The sequence below is a fragment of the Thalassophryne amazonica genome, chromosome 3 (assembly GCF_902500255.1).
Source record: "Thalassophryne amazonica chromosome 3, fThaAma1.1, whole genome shotgun sequence".
In the NCBI taxonomy this organism is placed as follows: domain Eukaryota; kingdom Metazoa; phylum Chordata; class Actinopteri; order Batrachoidiformes; family Batrachoididae; genus Thalassophryne; species Thalassophryne amazonica.
The window spans coordinates 27,343,924-27,358,725 of record NC_047105.1 but is presented as its reverse complement, the minus strand read 5'-3'; the positions used below and the strand labels follow the sequence as shown (position 1 = coordinate 27,358,725).

At 39.8% G+C, this 14,802-nt stretch overlaps 1 protein-coding gene across 1 annotated transcript in view; it reads right to left on the bottom strand.

Annotated features, from left to right (window-relative positions):
• ptprt (protein tyrosine phosphatase receptor type T) overlaps window positions 1-14,802 on the bottom strand; it is a 1,196,058-nt gene that overhangs the window by 390,432 nt on the left and 790,824 nt on the right. The window contains exon 18 of the mRNA XM_034165958.1: window positions 10,208-10,362. Coding sequence (XP_034021849.1) covers window positions 10,208-10,362 — 155 coding nt within the window. The remainder of the gene's footprint in view (window positions 1-10,207; window positions 10,363-14,802) is intronic.

Sequence of the window (14,802 nt, the reverse complement as noted above, 5' to 3'; positions counted from 1 at the left end):
GCAAAAAAAAAAAAAAAATGTACAGAGAACAAAGCTGAAAGTGATTAGAGCAGCATTAAAATAAGAAGGAAGCCAAGCAGCACAACACAGTGCTGACTTTATGAAAATGGAACATAGAGAAAGGTTTGTCCTCAGATAGCCATTTGAATAAAAGATATTTTGGCATTAAACACACAAACACCAATATTTCTGGGTTGACTACATTCAGATTAGCAAACGACCAACCATATTATTGGCTGATCCTCATCTCGATTCACAATAATCTTTACAGATGAGTGTGTTTAATATTAGATATTATGCTGTAGATTCAGAGGACAGGGCTTGGTGATTTAAAAAAAAAACAAAAAAACAAAAAACAATAGAATGAAAATGATCCTCATCATACAAATTAAGAATCATGTTACTGACAACCCAGGAAATTGTCAGTGTGTTAGAGGTGCAAATATGACAGAAACACAGTGGTTTAGACCCATCTTCAAATGTTTTCATCCCATCATGGAATTGAACACAGTTTGATTGCAAATTTATCTTCTAAGACACCATCCATCCATTCATCCATCCTCCTCAATACCTGCTTACTCCAATTAAGGGTCATAGAGGGGCTCGAGCCTATCCCAGCAGTCATAGGGCAAAAGGTAGGGTACACCATGGACAGGACGCTAGTCTGTCACAGGGCCACACATAGACAGACACTGAGGTTTCAGTGTCTGTCGTTAAAGTTTCGAATTCAGCTAACCTGCCTGTCTTTAGAAGTGGGAGGAACAGGGAGAACAAGCAAACTCCACACAGAAAGGCCCAGGCGCAAATTGATCCCACGACCTTCTTGCTGTGAAGCAACAGTGCTAACCACTAAGCCACTGTGCCGCCATTAATTATCACAGAAAATCATACAAATATTGATTGGCAGCCATATTTCTGTAAGCAGTGAAGATCTTCCCGGCACTACAGATGATTCACACCGGCGAACCATAATACAGTCAAAGTTTCTTGAATTACATTACGATCATAATATCATATAGTCATTTAAAACTGCTCTGTCATATATTTTAACATGCAAAGCCTTGATTTGATTCAGCAGGCTGGCATATTTCCATCAATTTTATTTATTAAATCAAATTAGGTTAATAAAAATTAGCTGTATTATTTTGTCACTGTATATAGGCCCCCTGGCCCATACTCTGAATTCTTAGATAATTTTGGTGAGTTTATCTCTAACTTGTCAACTACTGCAGATAACATTGTGATTATTGGTGACTTCAATATTCATATATGTAAATAAGCCTTCTGATCCTTTCTGCAAATTATTTATGGAAATTAAGGATGTATTAGGATTCCAGAAATACATTCAGGATTTGACACACATTAGTGGAAATACCCTGGATTTGGTTCTTGCTGTCACAAATACTGACATCGTGCCTCTTGCATCAGTGGTTTCTGATCCTTCACTTATTAGGTTTACAGTTACACTGTGGTGTTTAGTGGAACAACAACCTTGTTTATCACTGAGGTGACATGTCAAATTCTCAACTACAACTGAACTCAAAGCTAGACTGTCTGATAAATGATAGATTTGATATCAGCCAATAGTTTTTCAATACACTTGGGTCAAGATTAGGTTTCTTAAGTAATGGTTTAATCACTGTAGATTTGGAACATTTAGGAACAGATCTAGAAGTTAAATAAAGATTAATAATTTCCAGCACAGAGTGGGCCACAGGTCTGTAAACAGTTTTGTTGGTATAGGATCAAACAAACAGGTTGTGCTTTTTTCTGACGTTAAGAGTTAAGAGCATGCCCAGAGAGATATTCTCAAATTCTGTAAATCTAGGTAATAGCTCAGTAACGGCGCCCACCTCAATAGCAGGGTGTAGTGGCTGGGTTAAGGCATGCTGGGATATGTTTAACCTAATGTCTTCTATTTTCTTCTCCAAGTAATCCAGGAAATGTTGTGCTGTAAAAGGAAAGCGAACTACAGGTGGCTGTCCATGAATAAGTGTTGCCACCGTGTTGAACAAGAACTTTGAGTTATGCTTGTTTTCCTTGATCAAACCAGAGTAATAGGTCCGCTTTGTAGCCAGTAATGCATGCTTACAGTCTAAGATAGCATCACGCCACGCGAGGTGGAATACTTCTAATTTTGAACTACACCATTTCTGTTCTAGACCTCTAGCCTTATGCTTGAGGTCAAGCAGGTAATCACTGAACCAAAGTGACTGTGTTTTGGGGGAGAGCGGTTTTAACAAAGGTGGTGCAATCACGTAGAGTGTAGTTTTGAGCACTGAGTTTAAACTGAGTTTAAAGTTTATCCACAAGACTGTCTACTGATTGGGTATTTGCTAAAAGCAAAGCTAAGACATCAGGCAGTCTGGCTTCAAGTTCAGTCTTAGTTGAGGAGTTGATGCATCGTTAGTAATATATAACGTTGTTGTTCCAGTAAACATGGCAGAAAAACTATAAACTTAATAAGTGAGTGATCAGAGACAACTGATGTAAGAGGCATGATGTCAATATTCATGTCAGCAATACCACATGCGAGAACCAAATCCAAGGTATTTCCACTAATGTGTGTCGAGTCCCGAATGCACTGCCAGAATCCTAATGCATCCACAATTTCCATAAATGATTTGCAGAGGGGATCAGAAGGCTTATTTATATGAACATTGAAGTCACCAATGATCAGAATATTATCTGCACTAGTTGACAAGTTAGAGATGAACACACCAAATTAATCTAAGAATGCAGAATATGGGCCAGGAGGCCTATATACAATGACAAAGTAATACAGCTGATTTTTATTCTTCTGAACTTGGCAATGCGTAATATCCTGAGCAGAGCAGAGAATCAGATGCACAAACAATTTACATTTGTGACCCCCAAAAGCTAATAAGTTAAACCTAGATTTATAAATAAGAGCAACACCCCCGCCTTGCTTCACATCACGAGGGATGTGACTAAATGTATATGCTGGAGGGCAGGCCTCATTTAAGGGGAGGCTATCTGTATGTTTAAGCCAGGCTTCACATAACAAAATCATATCAAAGTGATGATCAAAGGGCTATGAAATGAAAATTGTAAAATCCGAGGAAAATTTGCAGGGGGTCTGGGGGGCTCAGCTCCCCAGGAGCCGGGGTCTAGGGCCTTATGGGGCCCCAGAAACCAAATTAAATTTTCATCTACTGATACATTTTCAACATCTCCTGGAAGAACAAATCTTAAAATTTCAAAATATTTAAATGATCCTAGATTCAACCTTTCATTTGAACCATCAATGATCATGTTGAAATAACAGAATATGACGTGGAAGTGGACCTGGAATGATTTTCCTTTTAATTGTAAACCAAATTATGCATTAACTCAGAACAATTAAACTACATGAAATTCATGAAGACTGAAAAGACTGTTAAACCATGTAAAAAACCACAGCTAAAGATTGTAGAATATTTTAAAAATCAGGGTAAAATATTAATAACATACCTTATAGTAAAAAAGCCACACATTCTTTCTTCTGTAAATTCCTGTAAATCCACCCAAAGCCACAGTGTCTTTTTCCCATGAAAAAAGACTACATTAATAAAAACTAATTTACATTGTTGTGTAAATTCATGTTTTTCAATGAAAGAAAGTCTAGATTAATGAAAGAAAAAAAAGGCACATAACCTTTTCTGAAATCCTGTTTGAATAGCACAATGTTTATTTTCCATAGAGAGAAAAAATTCTTACCAGTTCGCTTTTCCCATTTATCTTTCAGGTGTGTTCATGAAGCCAGCAACAATTCCACGGATTCTTGTCCTTATCACACTTTTTCAAACCGTCTTTCTCGCCATCTTCGATGTGTCTGATGTCGCTCCGTGACACAGACATGCTGCAAAATTCTTCTTTTAAAAACTTGAAAGTTCTAAAAGTGTGCGATGTCCACATGCTACATTTAGCTAAGCTTCGCACAGGAGCCACACAGTGTCACCGCAGCAACCAACCAGTCCCGCTTTACGACAACTGTCGTAACAGCCAGGCTTTGAGTGGCATTTTTCCTCCGCATATCTCTGCGGATCCGAGGAAAGTCATATGTATCTGTAACACACAGATCAGTGTCCGTGGACTCTTAAAACTTGCATGATGTTGTTAAAAAAAGAACGCTTTGCGATAAGCATTTTAAAAACTCAATAAAGATCACGATTAAAGAGTACAACACTAACACCCTCCCACCCACCCACCCCGCCCATGATGAAATCCGCAAAATCCCACGGCTCCGCAGAGTTTTCACAGCCCTGTGATCAATAATTAGATCATTAATCAACAACAACTTTGAGGAGAGTGATCTTATGTGAATGAGACCCAGACTAAGGACCTCAGTGAGGTTGTCAGATGAACTGTTTTGGTTTAGGGGTGGTTCCAGAGTAGCATATATAAGATGCCTTGAAGTAGGTTTAGGTTTGAGACATTCCACGCGTGTTGTAGAGAGCAGGCACAAAATCTTTGATATTGCTGAAACAACCATTGGGCCATCCTCAATTTCAAGATCATCCAATGTAGTAATGGGTATTAAGTTTGCAAAGCATATCCCTCTATGCTTTTTGTAGACATGTCTACAGAAGCAGGCCAAAGTCACAACTTGTTGAATTTCCCTCCCTGGCAGATAAACTGCACTATCACCATAGTGGATTTTCTGCACTAATTTCCCTGCTAAGCTAATATATTCCACATGCACATTTGTCATAAGCCTTGCAGGGTCTCTAATCATCTGGTCTGTGGCCTGCTGTAAATTCATAATGTTACCCTCCATGTAGAGCTCTATCTATGTTCGCAGACAAGATGGTGACACATTTCCCAGTAGGGTGGAGGCCGTCCGGCATCAGCAAGCCATGGCAGCCTCAGAATGAAGGCCAGTTATCAATAAATCAGTCGAAGATTCAAGCTTCTCTACTATAGTTATCAATAAAGCTAAAGCTTTGCACAAGTCCATGCACTTGTTGCGAAGGAAGGCTATGTCCTACAACAAGTGTTTAACTGTAACAAAACTGGATTATTCTGGAAAAAAATGCCATGGAGGATGTATATAACAACAGAGGAGAAGTTGTTTCATTGAATGGTCGTGCTTCAGCACTTTTTAATGACACTTGTCCGTGACATTTCCGTAACATTTTGAAAGGCATGCAGAAGCAAATGTCCTTGGATAGGTTTTTATCCAAAAGACCTGCAAGTTTACAGTTAAAGTTACATCTGTATGATCCTTTTAAGGATTTACAGTTTTAATTTAGTTTATGTTTACAGTGTGCGCAAACCTCCGTCCCTCCCTTCTCCGCCTCCACCTCCGTTAACAGCATTTGTCTGTTTCTAAGGTAAGGACAATTAATAAAACTTTTTTCTTTTACTTTATATATTTTATTATGCACAGGTAAAATATACATGTCTGTTTGTTATTTCATAATTTAAAGTGATTTGGGGATGTTTTACAAGGCTGGAATGGATTAAAATTATTTTAGTTATTTTCAATGGGGGAAATTCATTTGAAATATGAACAGACTGGCTTACAAGCTTGGTCACGGAACAAATTAAACTCATAAAGCAAGGTTCCACTGTACTACTATATAAAATGTCATTTTTTATGCTTTTCATCACGTTAATAAGAGACTGCATCCATGAGACCCTGAACACTTGCTAAAACAAATATATTCCAAATAATCCGTGTCTGCTACATTTAACCTGTGTGGAATTTAATAAACGCAAACTGAATTTCAGACATCTTATATATGAGGTCTGTCAATAAAGTATAGGTCCTTTTTATTTTTTTCAAAAACTATATGGATTTCATTCATATGTTTTTACGTCAGACATGCTTGAACCCTCGTGCGCATGCGTGAGTTTTTTTCACGCCTGTCGGTGACGTCATTCGCCTGTGAGCACTCCTTGTGGGAGGAGTCGTCCAGCCCCTCGTCGGAATTCCTTTGTCTGAGAAGTTGCTGAGACACTGGCGCTTTGTTTGATCAAAATTTTTTCTAAACCTGTGAGACACATCGAAGTGGACACGGTTCAAAAAATTAAGCTGGTTTTCGGTGAAAATTTTAACAGCTGATGAGAGATTTTGAGGTGATACTGTCGCTTTAAGGACATCCCACGGTGCGAGACCGCGCAGCGCTCTCAGGCGCCGTCGTCAGCCTGTTTCAAGCTGAAAACCTCTACATTTCAGGCTCTATTGATCCAGGACGTTGTGAGAGAACAGAGAAGTTTCAGAAGAAGTCGGTTTCAGCATTTTATCCGGATATTCCACTGTTAAAGGAGATTTTTTTAATGAAAGACGTGCGGGCGGATTGCAGCGTCGGCTCGCAGCCGCCACGACGCTCCGCCACAGGAAAAACACCTCCGTTGGAAGCCTTAAGGGCAAGTTGGAACATGCCCAGCTGTTAAACAATTTCTCATATACTCACTCCACTGAAAGCCATCAAAAGCCGCCTGGATTTTACAAATGGTTATCAACACAGAGGTGTTTTTCCTGTGCCGCCACACCGCGCCGGCTGCATCCCGACGCGCGGACCCGTCCGCACGTCTTTCATTAAAAAAATCTCCTTTAACAGTGGAATATCCGGATAAAATGCTGAAACCGACTTCTTCTGAAACTTCTCTGTTCTCTCTGGAACGAAGAGGACAAACAGTGTTGTAAAGGACAATAAATAGGATGCTAAAGTGCAAACTCCCCCCCCCGCCCCGAATGACATGAACAGGAAGCGATCGCAGCTCACAGCAACTTCCATTGAAAATAACAGAGAAATGACCTGAGCTTCTGGCATTTTTACATAAAACAAATGCAATAACAACATCTAAAAACCCAGTTAATATATCCAGGAGAGTTTCAGTCACAATATACAAAGACTTTTATGTTGCAATGTTAATGCTGTTGGCCGTGTGCAATGGTTTAAGTGCAGCCTGATCAGAGCATTTCAGTGCAGTTCTCAATGTTGATGACAGCACACCTTTTTTGTTTGGATCCGGAAGTTGAAAATCACATGATGCGTTACATCCCACTTAACAACCAGATGCTTTTTAAGGCTTGTCAAGTCTTCAAAATTTTTAAGATAACTTCCAAGCGAAATTCTTCAAAATAAGAGAGAATTTACAGAAAAGCGACTTTTCCTCCCTCTTTTTTTTTTTTTTTTTTTTTTTGTAATTTACAATGCCACTCTTAAAACTTTTCTAAATTCACAAAGACTTTTAGTCTGGTTCTACAAATTTTAAGGCTACCAAAAACCCTTTTCCACAAATGCCTTCACCTCTTGGGTCTAGCAAGCTGCAACAAATCGGCCGAGCGCATCAGCTGTCCTGCCTGCAAACTCAGACAACACCGAAGCCTTGGGATCACATGAGAGGACCGCCAGTTTTACCCCTGACCCAAATGAGCTCAAGCTGCAAAAGCCAAACGTGGCCCATCAACGACCGATGCAGACTGGATTGTTTCATCTCTTCAATTATCAGCTAAGTGACCCTGTTCAAGGTTCCAAAACGTTTTGTTGTTAATGGGTGCAAAGTGGCTTTAAACATATTCATATGTTTGTTTGATAGTTTTCTTAATAATAACTGGCTTCAAAATTCAGCACTAATTTCAAATCAGATTTATTTACTTAATTCCTTAAGCTTTATTTGACTGCTTTCTTTCAACATCTCATGAGAAGAAAAAATGTGTCCACAAATGAACTTATTTAATCAATGTCCAGTCTTAAAATGCCATTAAACTGTTCATTTTCTTGTATATTTGTAAATAAAATGTAAATTTTCTGCTGTTGGTCATTTTGTGTTCAGATGGAAGCTCTTGCTCAACTGTAGCGTAGAACTCATTGCTTTCACATTTGATACTGATTAATAGATTTGAGACAAGGTTCCCAATCCTTAAAACTGGGTGCTGCCCTGAGGTTAATTAAATATTGCTTTACTATTGTGGCGTGACTTAACCTGGGTCCCTCTAAACAGGACCTTTCAATATTAAAGATTAATAGTTCATAATATTCAAATTTCCTTACGTTTCTGGTCCACCCAAATAATTATTAAATCTTAAAATTAATTATTTTGGTGACCCATTGAATGAGGTCCGGTCCAATTTAATTCAATTTAGGATTTTAATAATTCCATTCACTACATATTATTGTGGTGCCCATTGCGAGGCATACTGAATACTAAATATTAAAATAATTCTCCTTATATTTTGTTACATATTTATGGTGTCCTCCGTGTAAGGCTCCTTAAACTTGCTACACATCAGGAAGTTATGTAATTAAATTTGCGTGATCTTAATGTCAAATTGTAGGTTTTCAAGCCTGTTGTATTTTTTTTTTTTTTTGCAGATAATAAAAAGAACAATGCAACATATTCAACATTAAGCACCTCTTAGTCAACCATCATCCAGTAGTTTCAAGTGATAAACACTTTTAAATGTGTTCTGTTGTCTATTAAACTTATCAATAAACAAGCTTAAAATTGCACTTTTTTCTTGTCTTTTTGTTATAGGCTAAATTTTGTGCATCTTTCACATCATGGCTGTGTTGTTTTTTGTAATTTTATAGCGGGTTAGTTGTAGTGATTTTTTGCTCATTTTCACTTTTTTAAAGGTTATTTTATTGTTGATTGTATTTATTTTTTGTGGTTTTTATTGTTTTAAATGTTGGTCTTGTTTTATTGTTTGCGCAGTAGAAATCCCCCCCCCACCCCCCCATGAACCAAGCCAAATTTCTCATAAAGGAGACAATTAATAAAGAACGTTGAATTTTGAACTTTGAGACAGGACCGTCCCCTGTGGTGCCCCCATACTGCTCCTGATGGTGTCCGATGTAATGTCCCGAAGCCTCACATACTGTGGGTGGCCTGTGAGGTAGTTGGTAATCCAGGCCACCAGTGGATCCTCCACCTTCATGTCATGCAGCTTATTGCTGAGCAGGTCAGGCTGGATGGTGTTGAACGCACTGGAGAGGTCAATGAACATGACTCTCACAGTGCTGGCTGCCTTCTCCAGGTGACAATAGCATCTGTCCAGCATGAAGATTATGGCACCTCCACTTCCCTGTTGGGCTGGTCTAGGATAAGCATCTCCAGTGATTTCATTACACGTGATGTTAGGGCCATAGGTCTGCAGTCATTAAATGTGCTTGGGTTTGTCTTCTTTGGCACAGGAGCCAGACATGAGGTTTTCCACCACACAGGAATAACCATCTGGTTCAAGCTCAAGCAGAAAATGTGGTGGAAATTCCATACAGCTGGATAGCACATCCCTTCAGGACTCTGGGGTTGAGGACAACAGGACCCACAGCCTTTCCTGGACACAGTCGACTAAATTGTCTTGTCATATCATCAGCAGTCATGGTGATGGGAGAGGATGGAGAAAGCCCTGGTTGAGAAGGGAGGCAGGAGGGCTGAGGTGTCTATGCAGGAGCAAGCAGTGGCATCATGGAGAATGAGGGTGTAGGGGAGGGAGGGGAGTGGGGGCAGGTTGGTAGGAGGAGGGCGGTGGTAATAACAGGGGTGTGAGGTGAGTGCACAGTGGAGGGGGAGCAATGAGAGGAGCTGGGGGAAGGGTGGTAAGAGTACATGTAGTCAAACCTGTTGAAGAACAGGTTTAGCTCACTGGCCTCAGGTAGATCTCCTTCCATCATCTGGTCCGCCTTCTTCTCATGATCTGTGATGACCATGACCTTCCTTGAATTTTCAAGTGGCCAATTGATCACATATGCTGAGTAATATCTTCAGAATCGCCATGTCAAATGTGGTGCTTGTACCACCAAATTAATTATTTTTCCATTCTATGCATTGTTACAAGTCGGGCAGAGTTCATACCAGTGCATCAAAAAGCCTACATATCACTTTATTACTCATGATTTTATACTTTGCACAGCCAGAAGTGATGCACACAAGCAGCAATACAGGAGTAAAAACCGGACTTGAGTTCCACCTCATATAATCGTTTCTCCCTAGAAACCACATGGCACCATGGCTGCTAGATTCTGAAGCTCAAAAAACCTTGATTGTCTTTGATACAAGAAAGATAGAAAGCAGCTGATCAAAGGTGGTTAGTTAGATGAATAATGTATTTGGTCTACATTAATCCCTGGCAAGTGCAAACTCACCAGTCGGCCTCCATGATGGTGCCAGCTGGAATTGATAACTTTTCTTGCACCTGCAACATGTCTGCAAGTTGGCAGACATCATCATCATACTCAGGAGCTTGACTTACCAAATCCATTGAGGTCCTGGTTAGAAGTGGAAAAGGGGTCGTCTTTGTGCAGGGTGCTGACATTTGTGGTGCTCTTATCGGCCGTGGTGACCGGACCCATCTCCCTCTGCTGGGTGGAGCTGCTGGCCGTCTCCTTCTGCTTCTTCGCCAACTTTCTACAGCAACATGGACACATGCAGATTCAGGTTAGGCACAAACACACAGATATGAAAACAGAATGTACAAGCACACTGACACAGTCGGGAAGTTGATGATGGTCAATACAGCACAAGGATGAAGTGTGTTTCTTTCAAATCAGGACAATGCAATATGAATGGGCCACGATCATACAGAAATCATTTTGTTTTTTTTCTAAAGTTGTACAACTTTAAAAGACCCAACTTTCAGGGGGAGCATGATGTGCACAGAGTGTTGGATTGGCCAGAGATGACAAAATGAAAAAATAAAGAAACATTGCACGGGAATTTTATTGTGTCAACATGATACATACTGTATTTTCTTGCTTTCTTGTTTTTTTTTTTTTTTGTTGTTGTTTTTACTATTGTGGGGGGTCCTGCAACTAACATATAAAAATAAATAAATTAATGAATAAATCACACATTTGTTCATAATAATAATACAACCCCAATTCCAATGAAGTTGGGACGCTTTGTGAAATGTAAATAAAAACAGAATACAATAATTTCCAAATCCGTTCAACCTATATTTAATTGAATACACCACAAAGACCAGATATTTAATGTTCAAACTAATAGACTTTTTTTGTTTTTGTGCATATATTTTCTCATTTTGAAATGGATGCCTGTAACACATTTTTAAAAAAGTTGGTATAGGGCAGTAAAAGACTGGGAAAGGTGATGAATGCTCAAAGAACACCCATGACACCTGAGTGTCATGATTGGGTATAAACGGAGCATCTCCAAAAGTCTCAGCCCTTCACAAGCAAAGATGGGGTGAGGATCACCACTTTCTGAACAACTGCATGAAAAAATAGTCCGAAAGTTTAAGAGCAATGTTTCTCAATGTTCAATTGCAACGAATTTAGAGATTCCATCATCTACAGTCTATAATGTAATCAGAAGATTCAGAGAATCTGGAGAACTTTGTGCACGTAAGCGGCAAAGCCGAAAACCAACATTGAATGACCGTGACGTTTGATCCCTCAGGTGGCACTGCATTAAAAACCGACATCATTGTGAAAAGGATCTTACCACATGGGCTCAGGACCACTTCAGAAAACCATCGTCAGTTTACACAGTTCGTCGCTACATCTACAAGTGCAAGTTAAAACTCTACCATGAAAAGCGAAAGCCATACATCAACAACATCTAGAAACGCAGCCGCTTTCTCTGGGCCCGAGCTCATTTGAAATGGACAGATGCAAAGTGGAAAAGTGTGCTGTGGTCTGATGAGTCCACATTTCAAATTGTTTTTGGAAATCATGGACATAGTGTCCTCTGGACAAAAGAGGAAAAAGACCATCCAGATTGTTACCAGCGCAAAGTTCAAAAGCCAGCATCTGTGATGGTATGGGGGTGTGTTAGTGCCCATGGCATGGACAACTTACACATCTGTGATGGCACCATCAATTCTGAAAGGTACATCCAGGTTTTGGAGCAACACATGCTGCCACGTCTTTTTCCTGGCCGTCCCTGCTTATTTCCACAAGACAATGCCAAGCCACATTCTGCACGTGTTACAACAGTGTGGCTTTGTAGTAAAAGAGTGTGGGTACTACACTGGCCTGCCTGCAATCCAGACCTGTCGCCCATTGAAAATGTGTGTTGCATTATGAAGCGCAAAATATGACAACGGAGACCCCGGATGTTGAACAACTGAAGTCGTGCATCAAGCAAGAATGGGAAAGAATTCCACCTGCAAAGCTTCAACAATTAGTGTCCTCAGTTCCCAAATGCTTATTGTGTGTTGTTAGAAGGAAAGGTGATGTAACACGTCCTATACTACTCGCATAAAAGTGCACACCAAAATCTGTGTGCTTTGATTTGCATTTCTTCTGAAATACTTTTCTACATTACACTGAGGCACAAGCACATGGTACCATTGCATAGTAAATGTCTGGCTTCAGTGAATTAACAGTGAGTGGAGCAGGGACAGGTTGGGACATGGAGGACAAGTGAACAGTTTTGGTGACTTCCCATTTTAAAAAAAATGCATACAACAAAAAACATGCTTTATCCATGCCAGATTCTGCAAGTGTTCCTACAATTATAAAATTTGACATGGCTCAGTCGGACATTTATGGAAATGTTAAGACTTTTACAGAAGTACGTTGGCGGATTGTTTTTCCTACTCTTTGGGGGTTTTATTGTCATTATTTGAAAGCTAAGCCTGTCTGAATGTACATTTGTTAAGTGTAACATTCTCCCACTTTCCTTCACATTGAGAATTTCAATTGGCTTTAGATGGTGAATTGTTGCCACCTCCACAGCAATTGTAGATTTTTTTTTGTTTTAATTCAATATCCAAATGACATGACTGACGTGATGATGAATAGCCCACTCAGTTTTGTTACTGATTAGATACAGATGTACAGTAGGTTCTGAATAATTTTATCACTTTCTTTGAAATGAGGTTTTATTTTGGCATTTCATTCAATGACTTGAAACCCAAAAGATTAAATTGGACACATTTCACCAGTCATAAGTATCCTATGACCGACAACTGACACATGAATCATAAGGATTAATTATATAACTGCTGAGTGGATGCTTGTCATTTGATTGGTGGCTTGTATGTCACGTGACATGGATTATTTGTACCATTTGCCGTTGTGTTTCATTTACCGTGCAATAATTGTTTTTAGCGTGTAATTGTGGTACTATATGAAATGTGCTATTGCATGCCCCGACCACTGCACATGCTCATACTACTAGAGGCGGCGTTTAGCTAAACATAGCGGAGATTGTTTTGCTGGCGGACAGTGATTTGAAGGAGCTAACTGATGCTGTTAATTGTTCTCACACACACACACACACACACAAAGCCACCACCTTGTAAGCAGGCATGAAGAACTGTTAGGATGAAAAGCTAGACAATTTTCTGACGCAATTTTTTGCAGGAGGGAGGAAAGCAGATGGCAGTGTGTACATAAAGTCAATGGATGGCATCATAGACTACTGCGCGCAATTTTAGAATCCTATTTAAATTTCATGTTGGACTGTTAAGCAGCAGTGAGGAACACCAAAAAGTCTCTTTTCTGTCGTTTACAAATTATTAAAATATCAAATGACAAGGATCTATTTTTGCTGTTATATAAAACAAATATTGAATGTTTTTTTTTTCATTCTTTCAATGGAACAAATATTTAATTTGGTGAAATCTGGAAAAGTACCATTCAAGGAGGTGAGGCCAAGTTAGTTAGTAGCTAGTAGTTGCATGCTAATTAGTTTTGTGATTTTAGCATATTTTTTGTCAAAAAAACACCACCTTTACAGTGTGTGTGTGTGTGTGTGTGTGTGTGTGTGTGTGTGTGTGTGTGTGTGTGTGTGTGTGTGTGTGTGTTTGAGACTGCTGTGAGAAGCCATGCTCCTGCGAGTTCATCTTTGCACTTTTTGTGGTGGTAAAGTACAACTTGGGCTGCCAACTTCCAATAAAAGAAAGATAAGAAAAAGGAAAAAAAAAAAATTGAATGTTGGTGAAATCCACCACAGTAGTTGCACACTGGTGGAGAAAGGAGCAGCAACAAGTGTTAACAGCTTTTAAGAAAGCTACAACCAAAAAAGTGCAGATTCATCAAGATCTAATCCAGAGTAACATCTGTGTTGGTTTTCAGCAGTGCACCACTACAAGCTTTGGTTGTCAACTTGGAAGGGCCTGGGGTGAAGATGGCTGGCTCAAGTCACCAACTCTAGAGTGCCCCAATCTCACCAAGTCATGGGGACATGGACCAGAAAGATCTGATAACTGATGTTATGGTGGCCCAGGTCAGTTCATCATGTTGGTACTATGTTGGCATGGGCCCTTTGAAACTGAAGAGTGATGATGTAGGTTATTTTGGTGTTTTGAATATATCTAATATCACCTGCGAGAAGTTCCTGCTTGTGCTTTGGAGGTTTGGCTTTGGAGAGAGGTGTGTAGACCTTTTGTCTGTGTATCTTCAAGATCTTGCTTGCTTTTACTGTTTTTTTTTTGTTTGTTTTTTTTTCCAGGATCTCCTACCATACCTTTAACTGACTTCTGTGTATGTAAACATTCTGGGGTTGAATTCTTACATTCTTTCAGATGTCAGATGTCCTCAACCTGTCTCTAACAGTGTGAGGCCACCCTGGGTGTCAAAATATAACACCTCGTATGTGTTGTGACACTGCGGTGACAGATCAAGTTGGGTATTACCTGCTGAAGTGAAATATGGTGAGGAACTTGTCTGCCCCATGGCTGCTACGGTAACCACGAAGGGCCAACATGAAATCAGAACACAAGACGGCTAACAGGGCTCGGGGAAAACAAGAAGTCCTCAACAGTGGATGAAGGCTGCAGTAGGTCCTCAAACCCCAATGGTCTGAGAGTTCCCACCCATAGACCAGTCTAACAATTTGTCGATGTAACAACACACCCACATTTAAAATCCGTGTACT